This window comes from Perissodus microlepis, chromosome 19, assembly GCF_051167445.1.
Source record: "Perissodus microlepis isolate ML-2025 ecotype Zambia chromosome 19, ASM5116744v1, whole genome shotgun sequence".
In the NCBI taxonomy this organism is placed as follows: Eukaryota; Metazoa; Chordata; class Actinopteri; order Cichliformes; family Cichlidae; genus Perissodus; species Perissodus microlepis.
The window spans coordinates 5,119,027-5,144,249 of NC_140479.1; the positions used below are offsets into that span (position 1 = coordinate 5,119,027).

General features: G+C 39.9%; 1 protein-coding gene across 2 annotated transcripts in view; it reads right to left on the reverse strand.

The window, feature by feature from the left end:
• The window catches only part of akap6 (A kinase (PRKA) anchor protein 6), a 217,805-nt gene that overhangs the window by 40,359 nt on the left and 152,223 nt on the right, over positions 1-25,223 (reverse strand). For both annotated transcript variants that reach the window (XM_084914965.1, XM_084914966.1), the window contains exons 16-17: positions 18,679-18,825; positions 10,133-10,393 (exon numbers count right to left, since the gene is read on the reverse strand). In XM_084914965.1, the coding sequence (XP_084771091.1) occupies positions 10,133-10,393; positions 18,679-18,825 (408 nt within the window). The remainder of the gene's footprint in view (positions 1-10,132; positions 10,394-18,678; positions 18,826-25,223) is intronic.

The following is a 25,223-nucleotide window of genomic DNA, read 5'->3' on the forward strand; positions in this document are numbered from 1 at the left end:
CTTCTGTCTCTCTGTATTTCCCTGTATATTCATCTATTCAACTTTCTCTCTTTTCGCTTTTTCTTCCTTTCTTGCTGCATCTCTCTTTAGATGCTGTTCTGTCGCTCTGTGCTAGTGTTGCCAACACTTTCCATTTTCCTCCACCTGACCACTGAGGTGTTCCCGTATTCTCTTTTCTTCCTCATCCTAAACTTTTATCTTTCCCACCTTTGCCTTTCACCCTGTCTTGCCTGCATGCACTTTTATATGTTGCTGTTATAGCAGATTTAAATTGGTTTGCCTCGTGTCTCTTTCTCTTTCTCGATCACCTTACTTGTGTCTCTGGAGCCCTTTCAGCTTTTTGTCACGGATTAGTGAGATAAATGTTGCGGGATGGAGTCAGTCAAACATCTGAATACTGGAAGGCATGTTAGGCTTAAATGGTTCTTCATTTGTGCTTTAAGCAAAAATGCAAGTTGGTATTTATTTATTCAGCAGTCAGTGTTGATCTGTCATGTTTTAATTGTCCGACAGCAGCGATGTGATGAACACTACTAGTGTCAGAAAGTGTCTCTGTCATTCAGCAATCCGACACATATACGTTTTTTAATATGTAGTAATTACTGAGTACCTTATTTTAAATACACCCTGCTTTTCAAGGTCTCCTCGGCTGTATAATGTAGGAATAATATCAGACTGTGGCATCCTTAAATAAATATGATCAACCTGGTTGGTTATGAAAAGTTCAAACTCTACATGACAATAAAATGTGTCAATTAATCTCCTGTTCTGTTCTTCCTCTGTCTTCATTACTCTTCACCGGCTCTTCCTCTCTATGGCCATCATCGCCTCTTTTTCAGTTTGTTTCTTGATGGTTTTCACAGCGACTAAATGATAATTGTCTTCTCCTTTGTCGTGGCCGTGATTTTCTCTTCCATCCTCCTTCCTTTTGTCGCTGACCGCTCTTGTCTCTCGCTCGCTCGCTCGCTTTCCTCACTTTTCCGGTGTCTCTCTGCATCCTTTTGTCTTCAGAGCTTTCTTCTGCTTCTGTCTCTATGCTGGTTTTTGATTCTCCCTCTGTCTCGATTCCTTTAGCTGATGAAAGAGCCGAGTGTTTTCTTCTCCTCCTGAGCAGATGAAGATGAAAGTCTGATCTGTTTGTTGACGCCGTTACCGTGGTAACGTCTCACCTGTTTGCTCGCCTTCAACCCCTAACGAGCAACTCTTAACGAGAAAACACCTCTTCAAAACATCAACAAGCGCACGAATCAAACACACACGTACCGAACCGAGGCATAAACACAAACAGAACTACAACTAAGAAACACACAGAGACGGGCATAATCAAAAGACACACAAACACACAGCAGCTTGTGTTCTTGGCAGGGAGTCGGTGGATCTTTAATCCTCATCATGCAGCAGGTATCGATATCAGAGCCTCGCTGTCACCTTCTATTAGCTGCCTGAGAGACATTGAGGGAGGGGAGGTGGGCTATGCATGTTATGGAGAGAGGTGTTCACAAAAATATACAACCAAAGGATGGATATATTCAAGTGATTCAGTGAGTAATTAATTCAGGCTTTAAAACCTCCCGATTTCAGACATCTAATCGAGCAAAGAAGCAAATGTTTAAGGGGCAAAAATGGCATCTGGGCGAGACAATTTATAAGAGAAAACTGCAAGATCTTTCAAGAATGGTCATTCACGTGATCATTGGTCCTCTGTTTGAGAACAAAATCTCTGCCTGCCTTTGCAGCATTTCTCAGCATCGTAGCCAGCAAGAGTAACTTTTAATGTGAAGCAATGTCTCATTAACCCTCTGAGGTCTAAGTTGTCAACACTGTCTCTAACCCAAGGCAATCAGAATATATATTTTTTTGTAATTAAATAATTCACCCAAGTCATTGCAAACACAAAATAATCATTCTAAATAAGAAACAGCAAAAAAGCTGAAATGCAGTAAAGATGTAGGTACTAAAGTATTTCTAGCAGCAATGTGCAGACATTTTAGCTTGTTAAGACAATTCAGTGCTGTCAGGCATCTAAATGCCTCCAAACTTGACAAAAAGCTGAAACAGAACTAGCCACAGAAATCGCATAACAGATGGTACGAGCCCGACAGAGGCCTGACTTCAGCATCATGGAATCAGCCTGGGATTCAGAAGACAGCCTAAATCCACAGAACTCCAGAAAGTTATTTTCGAACTGTATACTTGTTGAAAGAGTTACTGATCATATGCCTGTAAAACCTGTAAAGTGGGAATTTTGTAAGAGATACAGGGGGAAAAAAACTGAAGTTCACATTGTGTGCAAAAATGCTCAAATTCAGCAGTGTGAGGTTTTCAGATGGAGTTGGAATCTTCACCCTGGCTGCCATGTATAGGTTTACTGCCAGTTTTTTGCTCTGGCAATGAGACTACTTGCGACTGCCACAAAATATCAGGACTTGATAAACCCAAACTGGGTACCCGGGGCAAAACTGAACTGTGTTCTGCTCCAGAGATCCGTGACAGTCTGGAGTCCTGGGTAAGATGCCAGATTTGCCAAGTTTGTAATCCAGTCTTGTATGGAGTTGTCGTTTAATTATTTCTATATAATTGTTTAAATACACGTGAGGTGGTTCGAATACATGTGAGGAGCATGGTGTTGAAAATAACAATGATATGTTGAATAAGGGGAGTTTTATGTAAAGAGGGTTTATAGCTCTTCAGTTGGCTCTGTCTCTTTGTCTAAAAAAGGCCCCGTCCAAGCCACAGCAGATCATGTCACAGTGTTTGGAGGTGCATTAAGTGGAAATGCATAGTGACTCCATTTTTAATTTTTTGAAAGGAAAGAGTAGGATTCATGCATAGAGACAGAGACAGGCACATGACACATGTAAGTTGTTTTGGAATAATAAAGTATATCACAGAGAATCGTTGTAATAGAGAATTGTGTGGTGGTTTAGAATAAGTCGGGATATAGGTGGGTATGTGTCGATATAAAGGGGGTATGGGTCATAAGTCTTTGAAAGGGAGAGAAAGGATGGACTTGTGATATGGTGTGTTTGTGCGTGTGTGTGTGTGTGTGTGTGGTGGGGGGTTAAATTGGCAAGAGGAAAGAAAGCTGAAAATAGAAATGGCCCAACGAGGAGGGTGGCCAAAGAGCATGATTAGAAGGGTCTGTGGGGGAACAAGGGGTCCATGGGTAACAGTAGGGGAGGACAGGTTCATCTACTATCGACGGCAGGGGAGAGAGGGAGCAGCTGAACAGATAGCAACACCAGGAGAAAGAAAGAGATGCGCTAAGGACGACAGAAAAAGAGAAAATGACAGGCAGACACAAGGAACAAGGGGAGACAGGAAAAGCCCGAAAAAAGGACAGTCGAGAAAGAGATAAGGAAAAAAGAGATGTAAATGGAAATAGAGACAGGTAGGGAGATAAGACACAGAGGAGGTTCACTTCAGAGGAACGAGTTAAACACTCACACTCGTATCCACCTATCTGTGCGAGCATCTGTGTGTGAATGTGTGTGTCGAGAGGTCGCCTCCTAACAGTGTGTGTCTGTCTGACAAAAGAAACTGACTTTGAACATGGATACTTATCCGTTTCCGAGACAGACGGAACGAAAGTCAGCTCGATTTACAGACAGATGCATCTACTGCGTTATTGTCTTTATACTATGGAAGAACAAATATGTTTTTCCTACAATATCGACATTCCCAATCCTTTTTGAAGGAAACAATTCTTTCTTAATCAGAATAAAATCCTGTCTTTCCTTGAGGCTGAAACAAGTTGTCAATCAACAGAAAAAATGATCCCCTGAACAATCATTTAACAGATTTTAAAAGCAATGCACCCATATTGAATCAGTACTGTGCAGTGAAAACTGACTATTTCTTTTTTTATGTTTATCAAGTTTTATTGATTTGTTTTTTTAATGTTTGTTTTGAATTCCTGTAAATAAGAGTGATTTAAAAAAAATAATTCTGGTATTTTCTAGTCTTTTTACTGATTAATGTACCAGAAAAAACTATACTAAATATAGCCAATTAGATGAGCAAGAAGCTGCGTGAAACCCACTGGCAGGCAACATTTAACTTTCAAGAAAAAGCTGTTAGTGTGTGAGATTCATTTTTAGCCCACATACCTGTACACACTGGAGAGCAGGTGTGTATTTGTAGCTGTGAGTGCTTTCCACTGTGCATATGTGAGACCAAGTGTGTGTGGGGGTTCAGTCTATTAATTCTTGGTGTGTCCAGGCCCCACAGCATTTCTACTACAATAGAGAGTCATCGGAGGCCCAGGGCCTGCCGGAGGAACGTCTGGCTGACGCCGTATCTTTAAGGAGCATTAATTCAATTAAGAGCCAGGTTATAGACAGCCAGGTGGAGGAGGAGGGGTGGCAGCTCAGTGCAAAAAAAGAAAAAGAGAGAGAGAAAGGGACAGAGAAAGACAGCTGATATTTAGGAGACGCGGACGATACCAAAGACTGAAAAATACGGACTGAAATCAACTCACTTCTTCTGATAAACATTTCAACAAGTTTTAAGCAGTGGAAGTGACACACTGATACACTCCCTGTTAGGGATGGGTATTGATAAGATTTTCACGATTCCGATTCCATTTTCGATTCTGTTTAACGATTCGATCCTTTATCGATTCTCTTATCGATTCTTTTTAAAAAAGGAGAACACTAAGGTCGAATAGCTTAGAACTTTGTTTTATATCTTCTCTTTGAACAAGATAGAAATTTAGGAGTAACATGGCCTTACAAACCCAGCAGTGAGATCTTAAGAGATCCACAGCCTACGGCTCTTCAATGGGGTGTCACGGGGTCCCCAGGAGAAAAAATTGTAAATGTAAAATAATAAAATAAATATTCTTCTGTAGCAATAACAAAGTATAACGTAAATTATTCTGTAGCAATTACACAAGAATATCCAGTAATGTCCCACATGCCATCAGACTGTTTAACTCCTCTCTGGAGGGGAAACAGGAGGACAAAGGAGGGGGGAACAACTAAGCTGTAGTGCCTCTTCACTTCACTGTGCAATACCTTTTGTGCAATACTTTTGTTAATAGTCAATGGTGCAATAGACCTCAATACTTGAAATGTGCAATTCACTTGTATTTTTATTTTTATTCCTATTTATTCTATTTATCCCCTTCGTATATTTTATTTATATATGTCTCTGTATTTATATATGTGTGTGTGTGTGTGTATATATATATAATATTCTGTAACTGTCGGTGCTGTGCTTTTGGAAACCGAATTTCCCAGAGGAACCCACCCGAGGGATTAATAAAGTTTTATCTTATCTTATCTTATCTTATCTTAATGTCCCTGCCTACAATTAAACACATTCACTTACCGAAAATCGGGGCATCTGCTGTGGCAAATGGGTGCAAGCCTTTGACCACAAACTTAGTCACTGCTCGGTGACATTCGTCTATCCTGGCCTGAAAGGAGACGCTACCGGTAGACTGCAGCGAGAACTGCCAGCATCTGAGCCAGACTCTGTCTGTCTCTCTCATCATGGTCACCTAAATGCACAGTAATGGCAGGTTTTGTAATAAGGCAGATCGCGCTAACATAATATGCACTGTTGTTGATTATTTACCTGCCGCATTAACGGGAGAAGACGTGCAAACGTTACCGCTGCTGCTGGGTTGAGATTCACGAGTCCGGAGCAGAATTAAAAACACGACATTCATTTAAGGTCATCGCGTGTTTTGTGAGCAAATGCTTCTGCATATTCGTAGTGTTTCCTCCCTTAAATTAAATATCTACTTTGCAAGTATTGCAAGTTGCCCTGTTGTCATCCGTTCTCAAAAAGTATAACCAAACTTTTGAGCGTTTGAGCCGCCATGTTTCCTGCCAGGTAAATGACACTCCGCAACGTGGTGACGTCATTCGGGGAAACTGGAATCGATAAGGGAATCGTTTGCAAAAATGGCAAACAATTCCAAGGAATTGAAACAGTGGGAACCGGTTCTCAACAAGAACCGGTTTTCGATATCCATCCCTACTCCCTGTTAAGGTTTCTCCTTCACCTTGTTAGTAGAGCACTTCACTCGGTTACTTAACTTCTCCCTTAGCAGTAATCTACACCAAAAGACTGAAACATTACAGCTGTAGCGTCTACTGTTTAAAGACAGCATCCAGGGCTGGGCACCTCTGGCATTCTCCCGGTGGGCCAATGCAATTTTGGCCAATGGGCCAGTTTAAAGGACCAGCCGTACAAGCACCGATAGCAGCTCACTCGTTCATTTTCATTACTGAGAGTGGATTGCCCAACCAAATCTATTAGCAGCAAAGCAAGTGATGAAGGTGTTGTGAAAACTTTTTGTGGACAGCGTCATCTGCAGACAGTTGTTCTTGAACTCTGGAACCACTGTGCTGACTACAATAATAGACTATATAACATTTCTATAATGCAGAAATGTGTCTGAACTGTACATTTACCTGTGAGGATGCATATGTATTTTCTCAATGTATGCTTTTGTTTTTGCATTTGTGTGTGTGCGCGTGTGCCCGTGCGACCCCTGCCGACCCCCACTGCTTTCTCATATAGCCCTACAGTAATAGGTTGCAGTGCAGAAATCGAACCCATTTACGCGTCCCAACACCAAAAACAGACAAATGATCGCTAAAATGGAGTCGACTTCTCTTAAAATTGAGTCCCCTTTTCTCTCTCTCTCTTTCTCTCTCACTCTCTCTCTCTCTCTCCATACAAATGACTGCTATCAATATTTCCAATCTTCATTTCTCCAGAAGCTCACGGCCTCTTTCTGCCAAAAATCAATGGCTTCCCACTGAGAGCTGTGACAAGGATCAAAAGTGAGAGGCTCACTTTCTTCAGATAAACTCTCGTTTCTGTACGGTTTCATCATTTAAGCAGCCAGTTTGTGTTTTGCATTCACATCAACTTTACAAAAAATTGACCCAAATGGCGTTATTTTTTTGTGATGAGAAGCAAAGATAGTTTGTGCTATTTGGAGATTTTTTATTAAACATTGGCAATCTAATAAACATTAGCAGGATGGCTTTTTCAGAAGGCACAACAGGCTTTACCTATACTTCTTTTTCTTTTTTTTTACAGCAACACCCAAGCAATACATCATTCATTCAAAAGAAGAAACACAAATGTACAGCATCCTGACGTCTGCTGATAGAAAATAAAAGTCATCTTTTTTACTTTGTGGCAAATGTGTTATAGATATTTGTTTATTTTGGGGCTCCTACTGATAACTTGGAGGCTAAATTCCATCATGCAACCTATAAAAATATTAATGCAGGATTGGGAATAATGGGTATTCATCCTTTTTGTGGCCCATAAACAGGAGTGGACACCTGATAGCTGACATCTAAAGTAAGCAAACAGAAATAGAGTTTTATACTTTAGTAACTTCCATCCTCTGTGCTCGAAGAAGAGCCTCGCACACAGAGGGATGCTGGGAGTAAAAACCGTGTTTGCTTCTATGTTTTTCTGTTTTTCTAATGAGATAATCAAGTTATAATCACTGGCAATGTTTTATCCAGTGATCCTTTAGTAGCACATTCCTTTAAAAATATGCTTAATAGTTATTTCTATTTATATTTAAACCCTGCCCAGGTTTTTTTTACATTCCTAGACTTGAAAAAAGGTTCCCTTGTGTAGTGGTCGTACACCACAATAGAGCTAGTAACGATGTATGTTCATTTAAGTTAGATGCTATCGACATGCTCCCTTCTAATAGGTGTTGATAAAAAAGACTACTTACATTACAAATTCTGAAGCCAAAAATGATGATGATTGAAAGTAAGCCCTCACAGGACATTTCATAACTAGTTTTGGACACTTTAGAAACCACATTTATTTCTGTTTACTAGAAATATTAAAGCTATCTTACCACTCAGATCTACTTCATGAGGTATGACTAGGTGGGTCATTCCAAGGTTCTATCACGCTCTTATGCATTCCCTTTGTACACTCAACCTGAGGCGTGAAACGCACAGTTACATGCATACATGCAAAAATATGCTCACTTTACAAACTTTCCCAACTTTTTAGGCCTAAGCTCAAATGAATAAAGATTATGTGCATACACAAACACTCAGAATGAGACTGCTGATTCTTTTGCGTAAAAGCTTTTCACAACCAAAGAATCTGAAAGGTTACAAAAAGATTAAAGTTCTACATTCTTAATCACACGAAAGCAACTTTTTTGTTTCAGTAGGGCTGTTTGTCTAGTCGTGCTTTCATTTCTTTGTGTTACTGCAGTCAGCTATATGTTTTTATGCATTCATTTTTAATGCATGCCTCTGCCTGAGTCTCTTTATTTGCATATTCCATCTGTGTGTGGAAAAGTGTGTGTAATTTAACTGTGCAGCATTTGTGAGCATAATTCAAACGTATATGAATTAATGTACTTCTGTGTGCATGCAGTTCTATATCAGTGGGTACACTTACACGGTGATTGTGTGCATTTGCGTGTGTGTCTCTGGTTGTCAGTCACACGGCAGGGCTAGGCTAATCAGCGCAGCTAGCTGTTCGCTGTGTGATGTAGGCTGATTAATATCCTGTTAGTGTCCCGTGGCTTTTAAGGTTAACTGCTGTTTCCTCTATACATCCATCGCTTCAAAACAGCCCTGCTTTCATTTGGCCTCATTAAGACGATGTATTACTATACTTAGCAACAACACAAAGACACACACACACACACACACACAGTCACAATGTTTTTTTGTTAATGCTCGGTGTTGATTTGCCAAAGCTTTGTCACATATTTGCAAAAGCTAATGAAGAAAAGTGACAGTGGACCTCAGACAGAACCTCTGAATGCTTTACTCACACACACACACACACACACACACACACACACACACACACACACACACACACACACACACACACAGTATGGATCTTGTGTCTTTGTTTCTGATGATTTGTGTTTGAAAACTGTCTGTTGTTACTATCTAACACTGGTGGACAGAAAGCAACTACATGTAAGTTTATCTAGATTCATATTTGTATACAAAGTCAAGTAGTTGAATTATTTTGTTGCTGTTTTTGTGCCATTAAATACAGAAGCTGGTTTACCAAAGGCAAGAAATGTTATTTTGAATAGTGAACTTGGTAACCTTTTGGAATAAACTCAACTGATTGTCTTTTTCTTTAGTCATTTAACTAGATACTCATGATATACACACTAATATCAAGTAAAGTATTAGTTCAGGCAGAGACGAGTGATGTTTCCATCTGCAGTAATTTATAAATGGACAGGTGTGGGCAAACTAAACTGAAGACTACACTGGATCATATGATTACTACTCATCTGTCCATCTTGGCCAACTATACGCCTGAAATAGAAGTTTTATTACCCAAAAGTAGACTTTATAAAAGTTCCAACATTGAAAAGGTATTTATAGTATTTAGCAGCAGGTGATACAGCATAAAAAGCCATGCTGTGTCACCTGCTATCTGTTCTTATTCAATTGGAGCATTAATACCATCAACATATCGTCATATTAATCAACGGATGCGGCAACGCAAACTGGGTTTTGGTGTTAAAAAAGTACAGTGACAAGATTACGTGTAAAAGGTGACAATTCAGACATTTTTTTCTGAGTGACCTTGTTGCATAAGAGGCCCTTTCTTAATGTGCAACATATATAGGGAGGAGAAAAACGCTCCTCGTGTCTTATTTTTTGTGCTTGATATTGAAATGAAGTGGCTGCAACTGAGTTTAGAAAACAGCTGAGCTTTGGTTAAAAAAAACCTTAAAACTTTCAAACCAATGAGCATTATTTGGGGATTACGGTCACACGCTTTTTGCCCTGTTTAGTAAATCATGCCCTGTGTGGAAGGTGTCACATCAAATATATTATCAGTAAGTTATCAAACCACACTCATCTTCATTTATTGTGATTTCAGATACACATCTGTAAAGTTGGTGGTCTGACTATAGCACTTCTCTGTAGGATTACATTTAGTCACAAAACAAATCAAGGGAGTACTTTGCTTAATGAAGGTGTACTGAGAAAAAAGTTTGCCATGATGAAATAAAAGAGCTTGATATGTAACAACTGACTGCTGTAGGTTTCTACTATTAGACTAATATAATCCTAATTTAACTGATATTGAGGCAAACATCCGAAGAGACAAACCGAGACACTTTCCTTCCTACCTTGAAGCTCTGGAGCTGCTCTGAAGCATCCTTGTCCTGTCTGAGGCATGAGTTAAAGATGAGGAGTTCAGTGTCTCGCAGCCACGCCTTCAGCTCCTTGATACGGGCCTCCAACTGCTCCAGAAGTGAGTTGGTAAGTGGGGACAGGGCTGATCGAGGGTTTTCCACAGTGACACCTCGACCTCCAGCCAGGTGAGCTTTTATGTTGGACGACTGGTTTTGCTCAGACCTACCGGGTCCTGAATGCTTGGAGAGGATTTTCTGAAATAAGAGAGAAGAGTCGGGGGGGAAAAAAGGAAAAAGTCAGGCAATTACATTGAGGACTCCTTGTTATGTCAATACTCCATCATGTAAAGTAGCATATCAATCAATACTCACACAGCCATTAATCATCTACCTTTATAAATGTGCAGATCAATAATAGGGATGTCATGTATTCAGCGCCTAGCTGCAAGTGTGAAGATTACATTTTAAGTAATGCCATTCATGTCAGTGCTGCTGTTCAAGATGTAATAATATAATCATAATGTTCTTGTTGACATGAGATCGTGTTTACATTGGGGGTGGGAGAGGTTGCTGGTTTGCTCTCACATACAATACTGTACAAGTTAACTGGAAATTAAAAGTAATTTCATTTGATCTAATGCTCTACTGATGCTGCGAACACAGACTGTGCATGGATTTACAGCTGACTGGTGCTACTGGAAGGTTAAACTGGAATATTTCCCACCCAGTCACAGATCAATCAGTGATATCGTACAGTCTCATTGGTAATCGTTTCAATTGCTAGTTTCAGAGTTGAGTTGACTTCAAACTTGGACTGTACGTCATCATATGTTCTAATTCTTGCATAAAATGTCTTGTAGAAAGGTTACATTACTTTGCTGTATGTCTCTCTATATATAATTATAATATTTCTCACATTTCTGCATTTCTTGATGTAAGAAAAAATCTTTAACGTTTTATTTTTATATAATAACACGTTTAGACAAAGTTTCTAATGGTGTTATCAAAACTATCAATTAGCTTGTTGTCATCACAAACCTTCTGTTGGGAATGAATAAAACTCTGGGAATATGTCTGGTGTTTTTCCAGGTGCAAACAGATCAGCTGCTAATTCAGAGCTTCTAGCAGCTTCTCCTACAGAGTTGTGATATTCACACCCAAAACAAAACATCATTTAGACACAATACAAACTGAAAGAGGGTTTGGCGCGGAGCAATCACTGTTTCAAATAGGAACAACTGAAAACAACAAGAGCCCGACTCAAAGTGTGTGTGTGTGTGTGTGTGTGTGTGTGTAATAAGCACTGCAGAGTAATTTTCAAACCCCTGTTGATCACACAGTAAGACACAGTAAACCGCTGAGAGAGACTATTCTCCAGTTGGAGTTCAACAAGTGTGTGTGTGCGTGTGTGTGTGTGTGTGTGTGTGTGTGTGTGTGTGTGTGTGTGTGTGTGTGTTTCTTAAAAGTGCTCATCAATACAAAACAAACAAACTTGTGATGGCCACCAATCACAGGCACAAGGCAGAGACCAGGCCATGATATCAGCAGTAACATTCAGAGTGCAACATGCCAAAGGAAAATAAATAAATACGTTCTTCGTTTTTTAGCTTTAGCTTCAATTTGCATGTAAGAAAGTAAGATTTACTATACAGCTCTAAGGGGTATGAGTCCAAAAGAGTAGTCTCGTCAAGTCTGAATCTTCCAAAGTTGTCCTTCTACATTTCTCCAATTTGGACACACTCCAGTTTATTCAATCTCATACATAGAGCACAATTGATTGATAAAGACGTAGCGCTAATGCTTTTGTTAGGCTATCTTCATGTTGTCATTACTAATTATCTAATACCTAATATTTTCTCTTTGAATTTTTCCTTGCAGGAGCAACTCAGTAAGGCTGACCTCACTGCATAACTACATATGTTCTAATCAAAATGATCACTGAAAACCGCTGAAAAATGACATCACTACCAGAACCAACTCCGTTACATAAGCCACGCTCAGAAAACCCACAAAAACACTTTGCTACTAGCAGTGGGCAAATAGGGAACAGTAATACATGAACAGGTTGTCAGGATTAGCAGATAGAAAGATCATACTGCCATGTTTACTTTACTAGAAGAAGTTATAATAACAGTGATTATTCGTTAATATACGCTAGGAACAGTTTGTGTCTTAAGGTGTCACCAATGTCACAAAACATCCATACACTCAACAATGTGGCATTTTCACTTTGAAAACAAACAAACAAACAAACAATTTTATTGTTTGCTTTTAAAGTTTTAAATGGCCTGGCTCCTCCTTACCTGGCAGACCTTCTACACTTATACACTCCACAACGTTCTCTCAGATCATATGAGCAGTCACTCCTTGCTGTCCCCATGTCGAGACTGACACACCGGGGCTTTCGCTGTTGCGGCTCCCATGTATAGAATAAGTTGCCCCTCCATATTAGGCTGGCATCAACATTTGATTTTTTTTTCCAAGGCATTTTAGGAGTAATACCAGAGTTAGTTATTTTATTATTCGTCTATTTTATTCATGTTTTAATATTTACTTATTCATGTTGATCTTTTCTCATTTATTTATTTATTTTATTGTGATTTTATTTTCTTTGTCTGTTTAATGCATGTTTTTTAACTTTTATTACTGTTTCTTACTGGAAAGTACTTTGGTCCATCATGTTGTTTTATAGTGCTCTATAAATAAAGTTGGATTGGAGCAATTTTAACCAGTAAGCAAGAAAGTTGAGTCCCAAGGTTTGGTCTTATACTACATCATTCTCAGCATGTAAAATACAACAAACACAACTACTACATCCTTCCATGTTTCCAAATAGCTGGCAAACCAGAAGTAATTCTTTTTTCATACCTTTTGGTTTCTGCAGTGGAAGCTGTACTCTGTATCTTGTCCTGTTCAGGGTTCATAATGCATTGTTTGAAAAAATTTCAAGGTTCAGATAGCTGTTATCTTGAAGTTTCCACTATGACTGTAACAAGCAGCCATGGCAGGAATAACAGAACACAGAGTTGCTCCTGAACAAGCCCAATGTGGGTTTCTGTTGTTAATTTGCATATATATATGTGTTGATACAAAAGGTATTGAGTCGTTAGTATAGGAGAAAGCACTTTAGCTGAACTCTGGCAGGTAAAACCAACCCATTAGACAATGAACAACTGCAACAATAGGACCCCAAACAGTCAAGTGCGCAGTTAGCTTTGTGCTAAGATCATGAATGTCTTCTTAATTTGACGGAGAGAACAAGAAACAGAAAGAGAAACGAGAGCAAGATAGCTCGTATCCAAGGAGAAATAGCTGCCATCAAGGATGTAATGTAAGAGACATAAAGAACATTTTCCCAAGACAGCAGGCAAAAACATCTTTTTTCCTAAAACATACATTGGTGAACATATTCATATCACAAGGCAAGACGACCAGCAGATCTCCAAATATTTGTTTGTTTGCTAAAGAGCTGTGAAGCCTGATTCTCAAGCTTAAGCTCAAGCTCATTTCATTCCTGTCAGCTCTGCCTCCACATTATGTGTATAGTATCCAGTGTATGTACTGTAAATATCCATACACATACAGTTTGACCTTGAACAGCTGCAAACCCCCCCCCCCAAAAAAAAAATCTGGCTGCCAAAAAGCATGACAGAAAAGATGAAAGCTAATTTACAACCTCTTTATTTCTTCATCATTCAGGTTGTGTGTGTGCGTGTGTTTGCTATGTCATAAATTCTTCATAAGGCCAGGATAGTTCAGAGGCGAGACACAGGACATCAATTCCAGTTAATTCCCAATTTGTGTCAGAGCACCAGATGCCGACGCGAGCACCGACAGACCTGTTAATACGCCACTGAGCCGCCAGGTTGGAAGGGTGAGGAGAGAGCAAAGGACCGAAGGAGAAGAAGACAGAAAGACAGAAACAAGTGAGACCTCTGACATATTTAACATAAGCTAAAATTTAACACTGCAAGAAATAGAGTGATGAAAACTAAAATGAAAAGAAAACAGGGAAACAAATATCAGAGGTAAAGGAGGAGAAATAAATGTGACTGGGAGGAGATAGAAGAAATAGAAAGACTGAAAGTTTGGGGAGGTAAAGAGTGAAGACAGACGAGGTCCCTGTTCATCCTGCTCACCTGGCGTTATTATTAAGAGTGCACATTCTTCTTAATAGTGTTGATACAACAGTTTTGGGAGGACATGGAACCTTGAAAAACAATGAAACCTTTTTTTAATCAAGAAAGAATTCTTTAGGCTTCAATCCAACATCGGAAGTATCAGAAAGAAACCTGAGCTTCCGGGGAAATCGCGTTCAACAAAGGTAGTACAGAACGAACATAACTCATCACATAACATAAACAGAAAATGAAAAAGTAACAAAAAAATTTCCCAAGCAAAAGAAAACTTGGTTCCCTGGTTTACAGTCCTCAGCACTGCCATTAATAAAGACTTTGTTATAGGTTGTTTTCGGTAGCGTGTTATTCTTTGTGAAAGAAAGTTGTCACTTAATTTTGCTAAAGGTTTGTAGGGGTGCAGAGTGGGGTCATGTTAACATCAAAAAGGATCAACTTAATGATTTATTGGCGGGAAATCGAAAAAAGACGTATTACTTAGAAACTATGATTCTTAAAAAGTGTGGTGGTGGTCACAATTGGCCTTTGACCTTTACTTCAAGATCAATAGACTGATCTGAAGGTCAAAGTGATAACAACGCTATACAGAGCTGTTTAAAACCAACTAACAATATATGGGTATACAGGGAATGCTATATGAGGGTTCTAAATATCACATTACTTTGGACCTCTGACCTCTTCTTCAAGGTCATCTAAGGCCAAATTTGTCTTTTATCTTTAAAACTATGCTGAACATTTTACTGCCTTTGTATTGGCAGCATTTAGGAAATGATGCTGGTGTATGGGGATTATAAACAACACATTATAGTCTGAATCATATATCATGTCATATTTGACCTCTGATCTCACTTTTACATTTCACATCTGCCTTTCATTCAAGTCGACCGCAAAATGTGTTACATCTTTAAAGAAAGGATTGTCAAGAGAAAGAGAATGAGCTGCCTAATTACTTCAAAATACATTTATAATATTATTATACTCATTACCTACTTAATGTTTATATAAAAATACAATGCTATCCCCTTAAAAGTGAATATTGCCAAGAGAGTGAGCTGCCTTGGCATATGTTTAAAGTTGGTTAACATAGTATGGTTATGGACAATTATCTTGGGGATTGATGTTAACTTATAAAAATTATATGCATTAAATCAATAGTAGGATTATTGTATTAAATATAATCTTTGCCACTACATATTTATATATGCATAGTTGTCTGAGCCAGTGCTGCACAGTATGTGTTATGGCAAGCAGACAGTTTTGTCTTATGGAGTGTATGTTAAGTCCCTGCTCCAATGGCAATGATGCCAGTTACCCACAATCATATATGGAGATGAGAGGACCTGAATAATATAGAGCTTAACTGCGTAAGAGAAGCATTTTCATCATGTGGGTGGGAAGGCGATGATGGGAAAGATTCCCATGTTTACAACTTGTGCTTACTTCTGTCATCTAATTACTCAAGATGCCAACCTCTAGTCTCTTTAGTCATTAGTGATGATTTAAGCTAAACACTAAGAACCTGCAGGAATGGACAGCTGTGGCGTTTTTTGGGCATTTGCTTTTTCAAAAGCTGTTTGGTTTCAGTTCTGGTAACTGTGACATGCTAATGGGGTGTCCACATACTTGCAGAATTAGAAGAGGTGACGGATGAAGGAAAACCAGGAGAGCGAGTGAGAATGTGAGATTAAGAACCCCCAACCTGATGACACACACACAAACTTTAATGCATGCGTGGGAAATGGCATTCAGAGTCCAAATGCCTCGCCGTCAGTAACAGAAGTTTAATCACAGCCTGGTTACTGTGGCGGAAACACACACGATGCAGAGAGAGAGGCAGAGAGAAAGACTCATCTGTTGCTGTTGTTTAATTTCTAAAATTGAATCCGTTTCAGCAAGGTTGATACATATGTTAATGCACACACACACACACACACTTCCAATAACTTTTATGAGTGAGGCAATACTGTGTATGTGTGTGTGTGCGTGTGTGTGTCATCATTAGGGACTACAAGGAAATGACGCGCACACACGCAGATGGTGTTTGCTCCTCTGTTGCTTCTCTCTGTTTGTGTGACGTGCCACTCGGTCGACAGGAGACAGTTTGTTTCTTCGGAGGAACAAAGTCACATCGCTGCAATTTCAGCCTCTTGACGAGCCGTCGCCAGCTGTCACCCCACCGCAGACCTGGAATTAATCACCACGCCGAGGTACAGACAAACAACTGCCACCAACGTACCCATTAGCAAAGCACACGGAGCTCACTTGAGTCCTTGGAATGACCCAAATACAGTACAAGACATACAGATGAAAGTTGTTTCAGGTGGTTCAAATCTATTTAACTTTTTCACAATGAATATCAGGTGACCTCCAGTTGGCCACGGACACTTTGGAGAAAAAAGCTGAAGAAAACTATTATAACCTACGATAGGTGAAATCCGCAAAGTAGCCAACTTTATTTTTTACAATTATTATAGATGTTTTAAGGCTGTAAAAACCCTCACTACACTTTTCTCAGACAGGCATGAACATTTTCACACTTTTCTCTCTTGTTTAAACGCTCTCAATGTTCAAACCTTCGTACAAAAATAAGTCCAGTATTATAGAATGAAACCAAAGGCACCCGCGGTTGCCTTTGACGGTGCAAAACGTTTCATCGTTGACCATATTGTGTTTGTTGGGGAGAAAACTTACAAACATACAGTACAGCACTTCAGAGTCACACTGCTAGCGATCGAAGATTTATGTAAATTTGACAAGCTGAACGCATTCTGTACAGTACAGGAGACACAGCACGAGATTGATTGACAATGGTCTACAGCCAATCAGGACGTAGAACACAATGCACTGTAAAAAGAAAAGAGAAAAAAAAGCATGAAAAATTGCACAAAAAAAATCCGCGAAACAGCGAGGCTGCAAAAGGTGAACGGTGTTATAGCGAGGGACCACTGTATACAATTATAGATAAGTAGGTGTATTATCATCAATAGAAGTTTAGGGTTCTACTGACAAATGCAGCACTTCATCTTCAGGTGTCATTAATGTTCAACCACCAACAGCAGAAATGTCACCAGAGAGATCACCAGTCACTACCTCACAGTGCAGAACTGCACTCTCCTCTTATCAAGGCGCTAAAAAGGCCAGCCAAGAGATGTAATCTTAACTTCTCCAGCCCAGGAGTTACTCAGAAGGCATCCTTGCAGGATGCCCAAACCACCTCAATGCACGCCTTTTGATGTGAAGGAGTAGCAGTACTACCCTGAGCACCTCTCAGATTGCTGAACTCCTCATCCTATCTCTAAGTTTTACTTTCATTCCCAGCTGTTTGTTTAGCACAACAGACCAATGCACCGTCCGCACCATTGCAGCCTTGACGCCACTCATGAACAGGACCCCAAGATACTTAAACCCCTCCACTTGGGGCAGTCACTCATCCCTGACCCGGAGTAGACACTCCACCCTTTTCCGGCAAAGGAAAACTTGGCTGCCAACTGCTCCAGTCTGAGCTGGAGACCATCACCTGATGAAGGAAACAGAACCACATCATCTGCAAAAAGCAGGGACAAAGTGAAAACCTTCTGCCACTTGGCTGGACTTGTCCATAAAAACTATGAACAGAATCAGTGACAAAGGGTAGCTGTGAAAGAGTGAAACACACACCAGACTTATTACTGGCAATGAGGACAAAGCTCCTGCAACGGTCATACTGTAAAGTGATCGAATGGCACACATCCCGTACTCCCAAAGCACCCCATACAGGATAGCCAGAGGGGCTTGGTCTATGTATCGAAGTACATAATTTGTGACTCATTGTGCGCCTTTCATCAAAAGCACACACTGATAACTTGCCAAAAAAGGTTGATTCATCAGAAGAGCTTTTCTGGTTGATATGGACCAAAATATTAACTCAAAGCTTTATCTTCAGATTTTTGGGATCTCAGAAAAATAAAAACTGTTATTCCTACACTGGTTTTCTTTAGTGTGTGTGCATGTCTTCAGAGCTGTTACTGTGTCCAATGTGTATTAGAAAGAAATAAAGCATGGTATACTTTATGGCGAATGTGTTTTCCGTTTTCTAAGTCACCACTGTATGATGTATCCATTTAAAGTCGTAGATTGATCTGTCTGTCTGTCTGTGCATTCCACTGCACAGTTAAAGGCCATGGTGGCAGCAGGGCTCCCTAATTGAGACGACACTAATTATCATCTTCATGTTCTAGATTAGATCAGTGCTGATTAGCCTAAAATTAGACACACAGACACACACACATAGAAACACAGACTTATATGCACAGTCTCAACGGAGTATTACTGTGATATACTATCGCTGTGGCCATGGCGCCACAGTTGCACTCCTGTATCTTCTAAAACTTGGCTCTACTGTGTCTTACTGTGCGTGTGTGTTACCTCCAGCTGTCTCCACATGTGTGTCAGGTTGTGTATTTTGCAGTGGAAGCTGCTCGGTAGTTCAGTGCCACTCCTCTTCAGAGACTCGGCTCGGCCCAGCAGGTTGGTCTTTCTGCTCTCCATCATCATCAGCTCAGTGTGGCTGCTCTGGATAAGGAGGACACACGTATGAACAGATACAATCCAACTTGACATTTAACTCTTGTTTGGCAGCTGTGTGAAGCACACTAGTTAAAAAACAAACTCGGGATTCATTAATATAGCCCTAATTAATGGTACCACACTGACTGGGCATTTATGCTCGTCCCACTCCTACATGTTGACCTTTAAATTGGCCACCAATTTTCCTTCCCTTTGAAGGAGACTGCTCCATATTTTTATTCTTGAACTCTATTAGAGTTACCTTGCTCGATACTGCATTCAAAATAATCCTTGTTTATCTCCTACTCGATCTTTGTGCCGGCCCTCATTAATTTGCTGTCAGCAACAAGCTGTTTTAGCTCCTTTCCCTTTGAGGTCACCCTCCTTTTAAGCCAGCTTTCTTTTTATTGGCTGCCCCTTGTAAAAATAAGGTTTGTTCATCAGGTCGGTGGGGCTGTGTGTGCCTGAGATAATTATATTAGGAATACCTGATCTTATTTGCAATCTGAAACAAAGCATTAAGAGTAAATCTGAGCTATTGGCTCATACGGATTACTTGCACATATGATGACTTTAACCTGGCGCATAAAAAACCACTTTAAATATGGGTGTTACTTGCATAGCTTCAACCACACCTTTAATGCACTTTACAGTGTTGAAATAATTGATAATGTGCTTAACCAGCTTGACTTGTCCAGCACCAACATTTTAAAAGGCAGTATGGCTGTGTAATTTACCGCTGTTGATTAGTACATTCAAAATCACGTTCCACATTTCCATATATAACCCTATAGAAAGCTATCCTGTCCAGTTTAATGTTTTAAAATCATTAAAACATCAGCATATCTACAGTTAACCTTTTTTCTTACCATTTACAGGTGTGGGCACACAAATACGGTTGAACTATTTATGGTTCTGTACTGGAAACTTAAAGCTCTTGCTTAGGATAAACGACTGAGGCAGTGGTTGCCGGTAATTTTTTTCTTCCAAAACACGCTTGACAAAGGAAATTTGTAATGTCAATGTTTCTATGTTTTGACATGTTGACACCATGAAACTGGATCTCCACTTGAATCCATTGTACTTTGAATCCATCTACAGGGGGTGAGTATTAAGGGCTCAAAAGACAGATTTTCAGTAGAATATTTCTTGGTCTTTCAAACGGGAGCACATTTTTTATTGTTATTGTTTGCAGCTCATCTCATGATGAAGCGTTTGAGGGTGTCGCAGGAGTTTTCAGCAGATTTCACTCACTGCTTCACCTGCTTTGACCGCTTTAAAGATGAAAACTCTGTCGCACCTCTGCAGCTCCGCAGTCGCACAGGAATCAAACACCGCAGCGGCACTTGACGGTAGACTGTGGAGTCCTTTATGGAGAGATTTTAAAAATGCTCCATTTTGTACCAGCAAGTGTTGCTGAATATTTTCCTTCCCTTTTGTGCTTGAGTTCTGTAGTTGGGGAGTGAAGGAGCTGCAGGTTTTTCTATTTTTGAATCTAAAAGTCATACTTTCAGGAATGTGAAGAAAAAACATTTAAAACAACTGCTGCAGTTTTCTAGAAATATCACCGTTTTTCCCCAAAGTTGGAAGTTTTTGACACAACTTATTGACAGCAATCGACCAGGCAATTTCCTACTTGTGTCTTTTATCACACTGACAATGGAAAACAGGCTGATCTTATACCTTGTGTCTCTTTGTTTCATTAAACGTTGCCAAGTAGGTGCCCATAGTTAAATCCTACCTTCAAGTCCATAAGAGCCCATAAGAAGAAATCAAGTTGCAGTACAAATAATCAGATTTATATTTACGCCCAAACAGGAATGGCACCACTCGTATTTTTACCTCTTCACTTTTGTTGTGCACAGCAACAATTGTCTTCTATAGTACACTGACTTGTCAAAGCTCTTCATTTTTATGTCTTTTGTGCTTTTGTATTGATTTTTTTCTTCCTTTTATTTCATCTCAGAAGTTCTTTGATGCTAAACTACATCATTTTGAGTTAATTTAATTTCCTTTCTCCCTTTTGTTCTTCTCTCTGGATATTGCGCTTCCAACCAACCACATTTTTGCTTGTTTCTCGAGTTTTCTCTCCAGCTCCTTTTTTTGTGGTCTGATCTTTGGTTACTCTTTGTGGTGTCTTGATTTTTGACAACTCAAATTCTTCCATTTATGACTTATAGATTCACTTTCTGGTTTCTACACTGGCTAAATGTCTTGTCTTTAGCAAGTACTTCCAGGGTTCTGCATGCCCTTCCAGCCATTATGTCCCCTTTATTTTATGAAGTCCAAGGTTTAGTTTCGTAGTTCTTGTTCCACTTGCCCTTTCTCTTCTTTCAATCCATCTTTTTAAATCTCCACATTTATTTATTTTATCTACTGTAAAACACCACTTGCACTTATTTGCCTAATTCATCCATCCTTTTTTCCATCCATCTCTTGTCTTCCCTGTTTTCGCTTGTTAGCATAACTCTCCTCTCCCTCCATGCCTCCATATTTTTTGGCTTAATTTCCCTCCTCCTCTCCTCTTTTCTCTTTCTCCTCTTTTCATTTTCTGCATCGATAGCTACTCAATTCTACTTTTCCCTTGTCGTTTATCATTACCACCCGGCCCTATTTGAATATTTAAATGTCTCTTCTGTGACTCTATGTGTGTGTGTGGATGTATGTATGCATGCATGTTTGTGTGTGTATGTGTGTGTGTGTGTTTTTGCTGTGCTGTCATCAGAGAGGCGGCGGCCATTTTTCAACGTCGACGATTCTGATGGAGATGCTATCGCTTGGTGCTTCACGGCCATCCATCCCCTTCACTTAGCTAATAGCCACGCCGCGAGAACGAGGGATCGAAGGCAAAAAAAATAGACGAGTGGAAGGTAAATATGTCGGCGTCGCACTCTTCTAACAGCCAGGAAATTATACGATTTATTCGCTGATGGCAAATATTGATTTAAAAAAGGGATAGGGAGCCAGTGGGGAGGCGGCAGGGGGGTTGTTTTGTTGTTGTTGTTTGTTTGAAGGATGCCACTGATCCAAAGTCAAAGAAAAGAGGGAGAGAGGGAGAAAGGAAGATAGACACGCCGATTAAAATGCATGAGATCCGAACTTTGAGATAAGTGCTGAGAGAGGGATCTTGGAGAAATGGGAGGGTGGAGGGGAGGATGATGGGTGAAGATGGGGGGGGGTGGAAGGGAGGGTTACATGGATGGCTAGCTGTGATGTATTCATGCCTCCAGTCAATCTCCATGCAAGGATGGACTAAGATACACAGGCCTAAGGATGGAGAGAGACAAAGAACGAAGTAAAAAAGACAAGGACTGAGATAAAGAGATCATGTGCAGAGGAAAGAAATAGAGAAAACTACAATAAATAGATGGAAAAGTGAAGGAGCGCTGGTTCAATGACACTGACACCATGTTCGCAGTAAGAGACTCTTGCCGTACGATGGGAATTGAAGCTCAAACAAATGCCGGCAACACACGGCACGACTCAAAGCCTCAAAAGTTGGCCAGCTGAGAAGGGTTCAACTTTTTAAAAATATCCAAAGCTTAAAGCAGGCTGCAAACTGGTGACAGCAAATATTACCATTCCACTTCTGACAACTGAGCATGTTACATTTTTGTAATCCACTGTTGTAATCCAATTGTTAGTGAATAGTTTTGATATTTTCTGTGACATTAAAAACTTTGCTAGGTCAGCACACAAGATATTAATGAATACAAAAAGAGGTTTCTGCAAATATTTCACCATAAAAGCCCTGTTGAAAAAATGCAGGATTTCTGTGCAATGAAACATCAGAAGTGGCCAGCTGAAACATGAAGGTGTGATGCATACCAGCACGTTTGGCGTGTGCCAATATTCACAAAGGTGAAAATGGCGAGCACAAGCTGGGTGTTTACTTCAGTGGGAGAAAATTATTTTTCTAAAATCTAACTTAATTTACATGGAGATGCTGGGCTAGAAATCTGTGTGTGTGTGTGTGTGTCTGTGTGTGTGTGTGTGTTTTGCTCATAGTTTCAGTTTCAAACTTTTAAAAGTAAAACTGCCAAAGATTAGAAATGATGCATCAGCAGTAGTTTTAAAAAGCAGTTTTCACTTTTGGTGACAGAGAGTGCCTTTAGTCTGTGACTATTTGATTATGTCTAACTAAAATGTTTTCTTCTACTTTTGCCACTTTTTTATTCTCTTTCTTCATATAATACTTCTAGGGTTCAAAGAGAATGTGACCTGTGACATTCTCTCTGCTGTATTCTTTGAAATGTGGTAACATTGACATCCATGAATGTCTTCTGAGGTCTTCTTCTTTTCCTCTTCTTTTGCCTGGCAGCTTACTCATCCTCTGCACTTCTTGGTTCACAAACTGTCCTCCATCCATCCATCCATCCTCCTCTCTTCTCCAAAGAACTCCTTAGCATATTTCCAGCTCAGTATGTCTGTCTAGACAATTAATAAAAGGACTTTTCTCCTTCCTTAGTACCTCACCTTCCCAGTCATCTGGTAACTCTTCCCTATCACCCACAGCCTGTCTCAACACGTTCCTGAACTCCATCCAACATTAGTCCAGCATCAGTCTTCAACTTTCAACATTTACTTACCCTCACTCACTGCCTCTTCTTGTTGTCCAAACCATCATACAGGCTACCATCTGATGCTGTCGAGCTACATTCTCCCATATCGTTCAGATTGCACCTTTTGCACAGGATGTAGTCCGCCAGTGTGCAGCTTGCTTACACTCTTACATGTAATCCTATGTTCCAACATATTTTTGATGGAAGTGTTCACCACATCAGTTCTCTCCTTAACACCATATCTACCTAAAACCTTCTCACTACCTTTGTTTCCTTCCCTTACATGTCCATGAAATCTACTCCAATCACCTTCCCTTCCACTTGGTTCAACACACAACACATCTACCTTCCTTCTGTCCATCACATCAGCCAGCTCTCTCTATATTTAAAGCCTGTAAACTCACCTCATCACTCCTGCTGTTCCTTCTCTCTCTTTAGTTGTCTTTTGCCAACAGTAGTACAGTTTCCACTGGCACTCTGCTGGCCAACAGCACCATAGGAGGTTGTTGTTAACCGCTCCAGTATGGAAATCCCATTCTTTATGATCTGTTTGATTTGACCAAGATTTTACACCAGACGCCCTCCCCGATGCAACTGTCTCCTCTCCTTTTTATGTCGGGGCTGGCACTAGGAGTACACTGGCTTGTGCCCCTCTGCCCCCCCAAAGCTGGGTTAAAATGTGGCAATCAACAAACTTAGCATTTTGCTGCTGAAGCCATTAAAAGTTTCTCTGGCACAGATCCCAGTGTCTGGACAGAAAACATTAAACATCATTTCTTACTAATTTAAACTAATTACTTGTTGCTTCAGTCCCATATGTTACATATGTGACTCTAAAAAAATGTTTATTCACATTTCTTTGCTCAGATTGAAATATAGATGAACGCAGGAACAATATGTGATGCTGCTGTGAAAAAGAAAGACAGCATGCATTTGTACTCATTTATGCAAAAATTGATGTATGTAGTTTAGTAAAACTAATGGATATACTACGTCAAAGTCTGAGTGTATATTTCTACACTGAATTTATTCAGTCTTTTCCGAGCTATTCAATAAAAAACGTTAACCCCCAAAGGCAACACCTTCTCATCCCAAATAACTGCCATTGCAGGTGTAATGGGATGTAATGGTCCAAGTGGTTGGATGGTTATGGACTGTCTAACAAGTAACAAAAAATCAACATAAAACAGTGCAGGAAGTTCATGAAAAGCAAATATTCACATATTCCTAAATGGGAATGTCACCAATGGAAGAAAGTTATGCCAGAAAATCATGCAGCCCACTATTTTTGAAACTGTCCGTGTCATGCTTTTGCCTCGTTTCAGTCCGAAAACTCTTTGCGTGCTTCGTTACTTTTGCTCCTTTGTGATTGTCTGCCCCACCCTCATTAGTTTCACCAGTGTTCAGTTGTTTTCAGTAGTCTTGTTTCTCCCCCTGCCAGTTGTCAATTTCTGAGTTTGTCTTCCTCTGGTTCCTTCTTTGATTTCTGTTTTGTTTTAGCTAGCTCATTTTCTGATTGAATCAGCCATTAGAGGCTTGTTTTTTGTTTTTTTAATCCTGCCTCAGTGCTCTGTGTTTGGGTTCACCACATCCCACTGTGGTATCATAAGAGGTCAACTCTGACAAGATAAAACAGATGTTACTTACTACAAAGGAGAAAATTGTACAATAGCAAGAATTATTTTCAATTTGTTCAATCTACGTTTGTTTCCTAGGATGTCACACTGTACAATAAATGCATATGTTTATGGTGTAAGCTGGCGACAATTCATCACTTATTTCTAATATTCTGACACACTAAAATCTGCTCCCTACAGACAATGAATCTTTGCTACTGCAAAT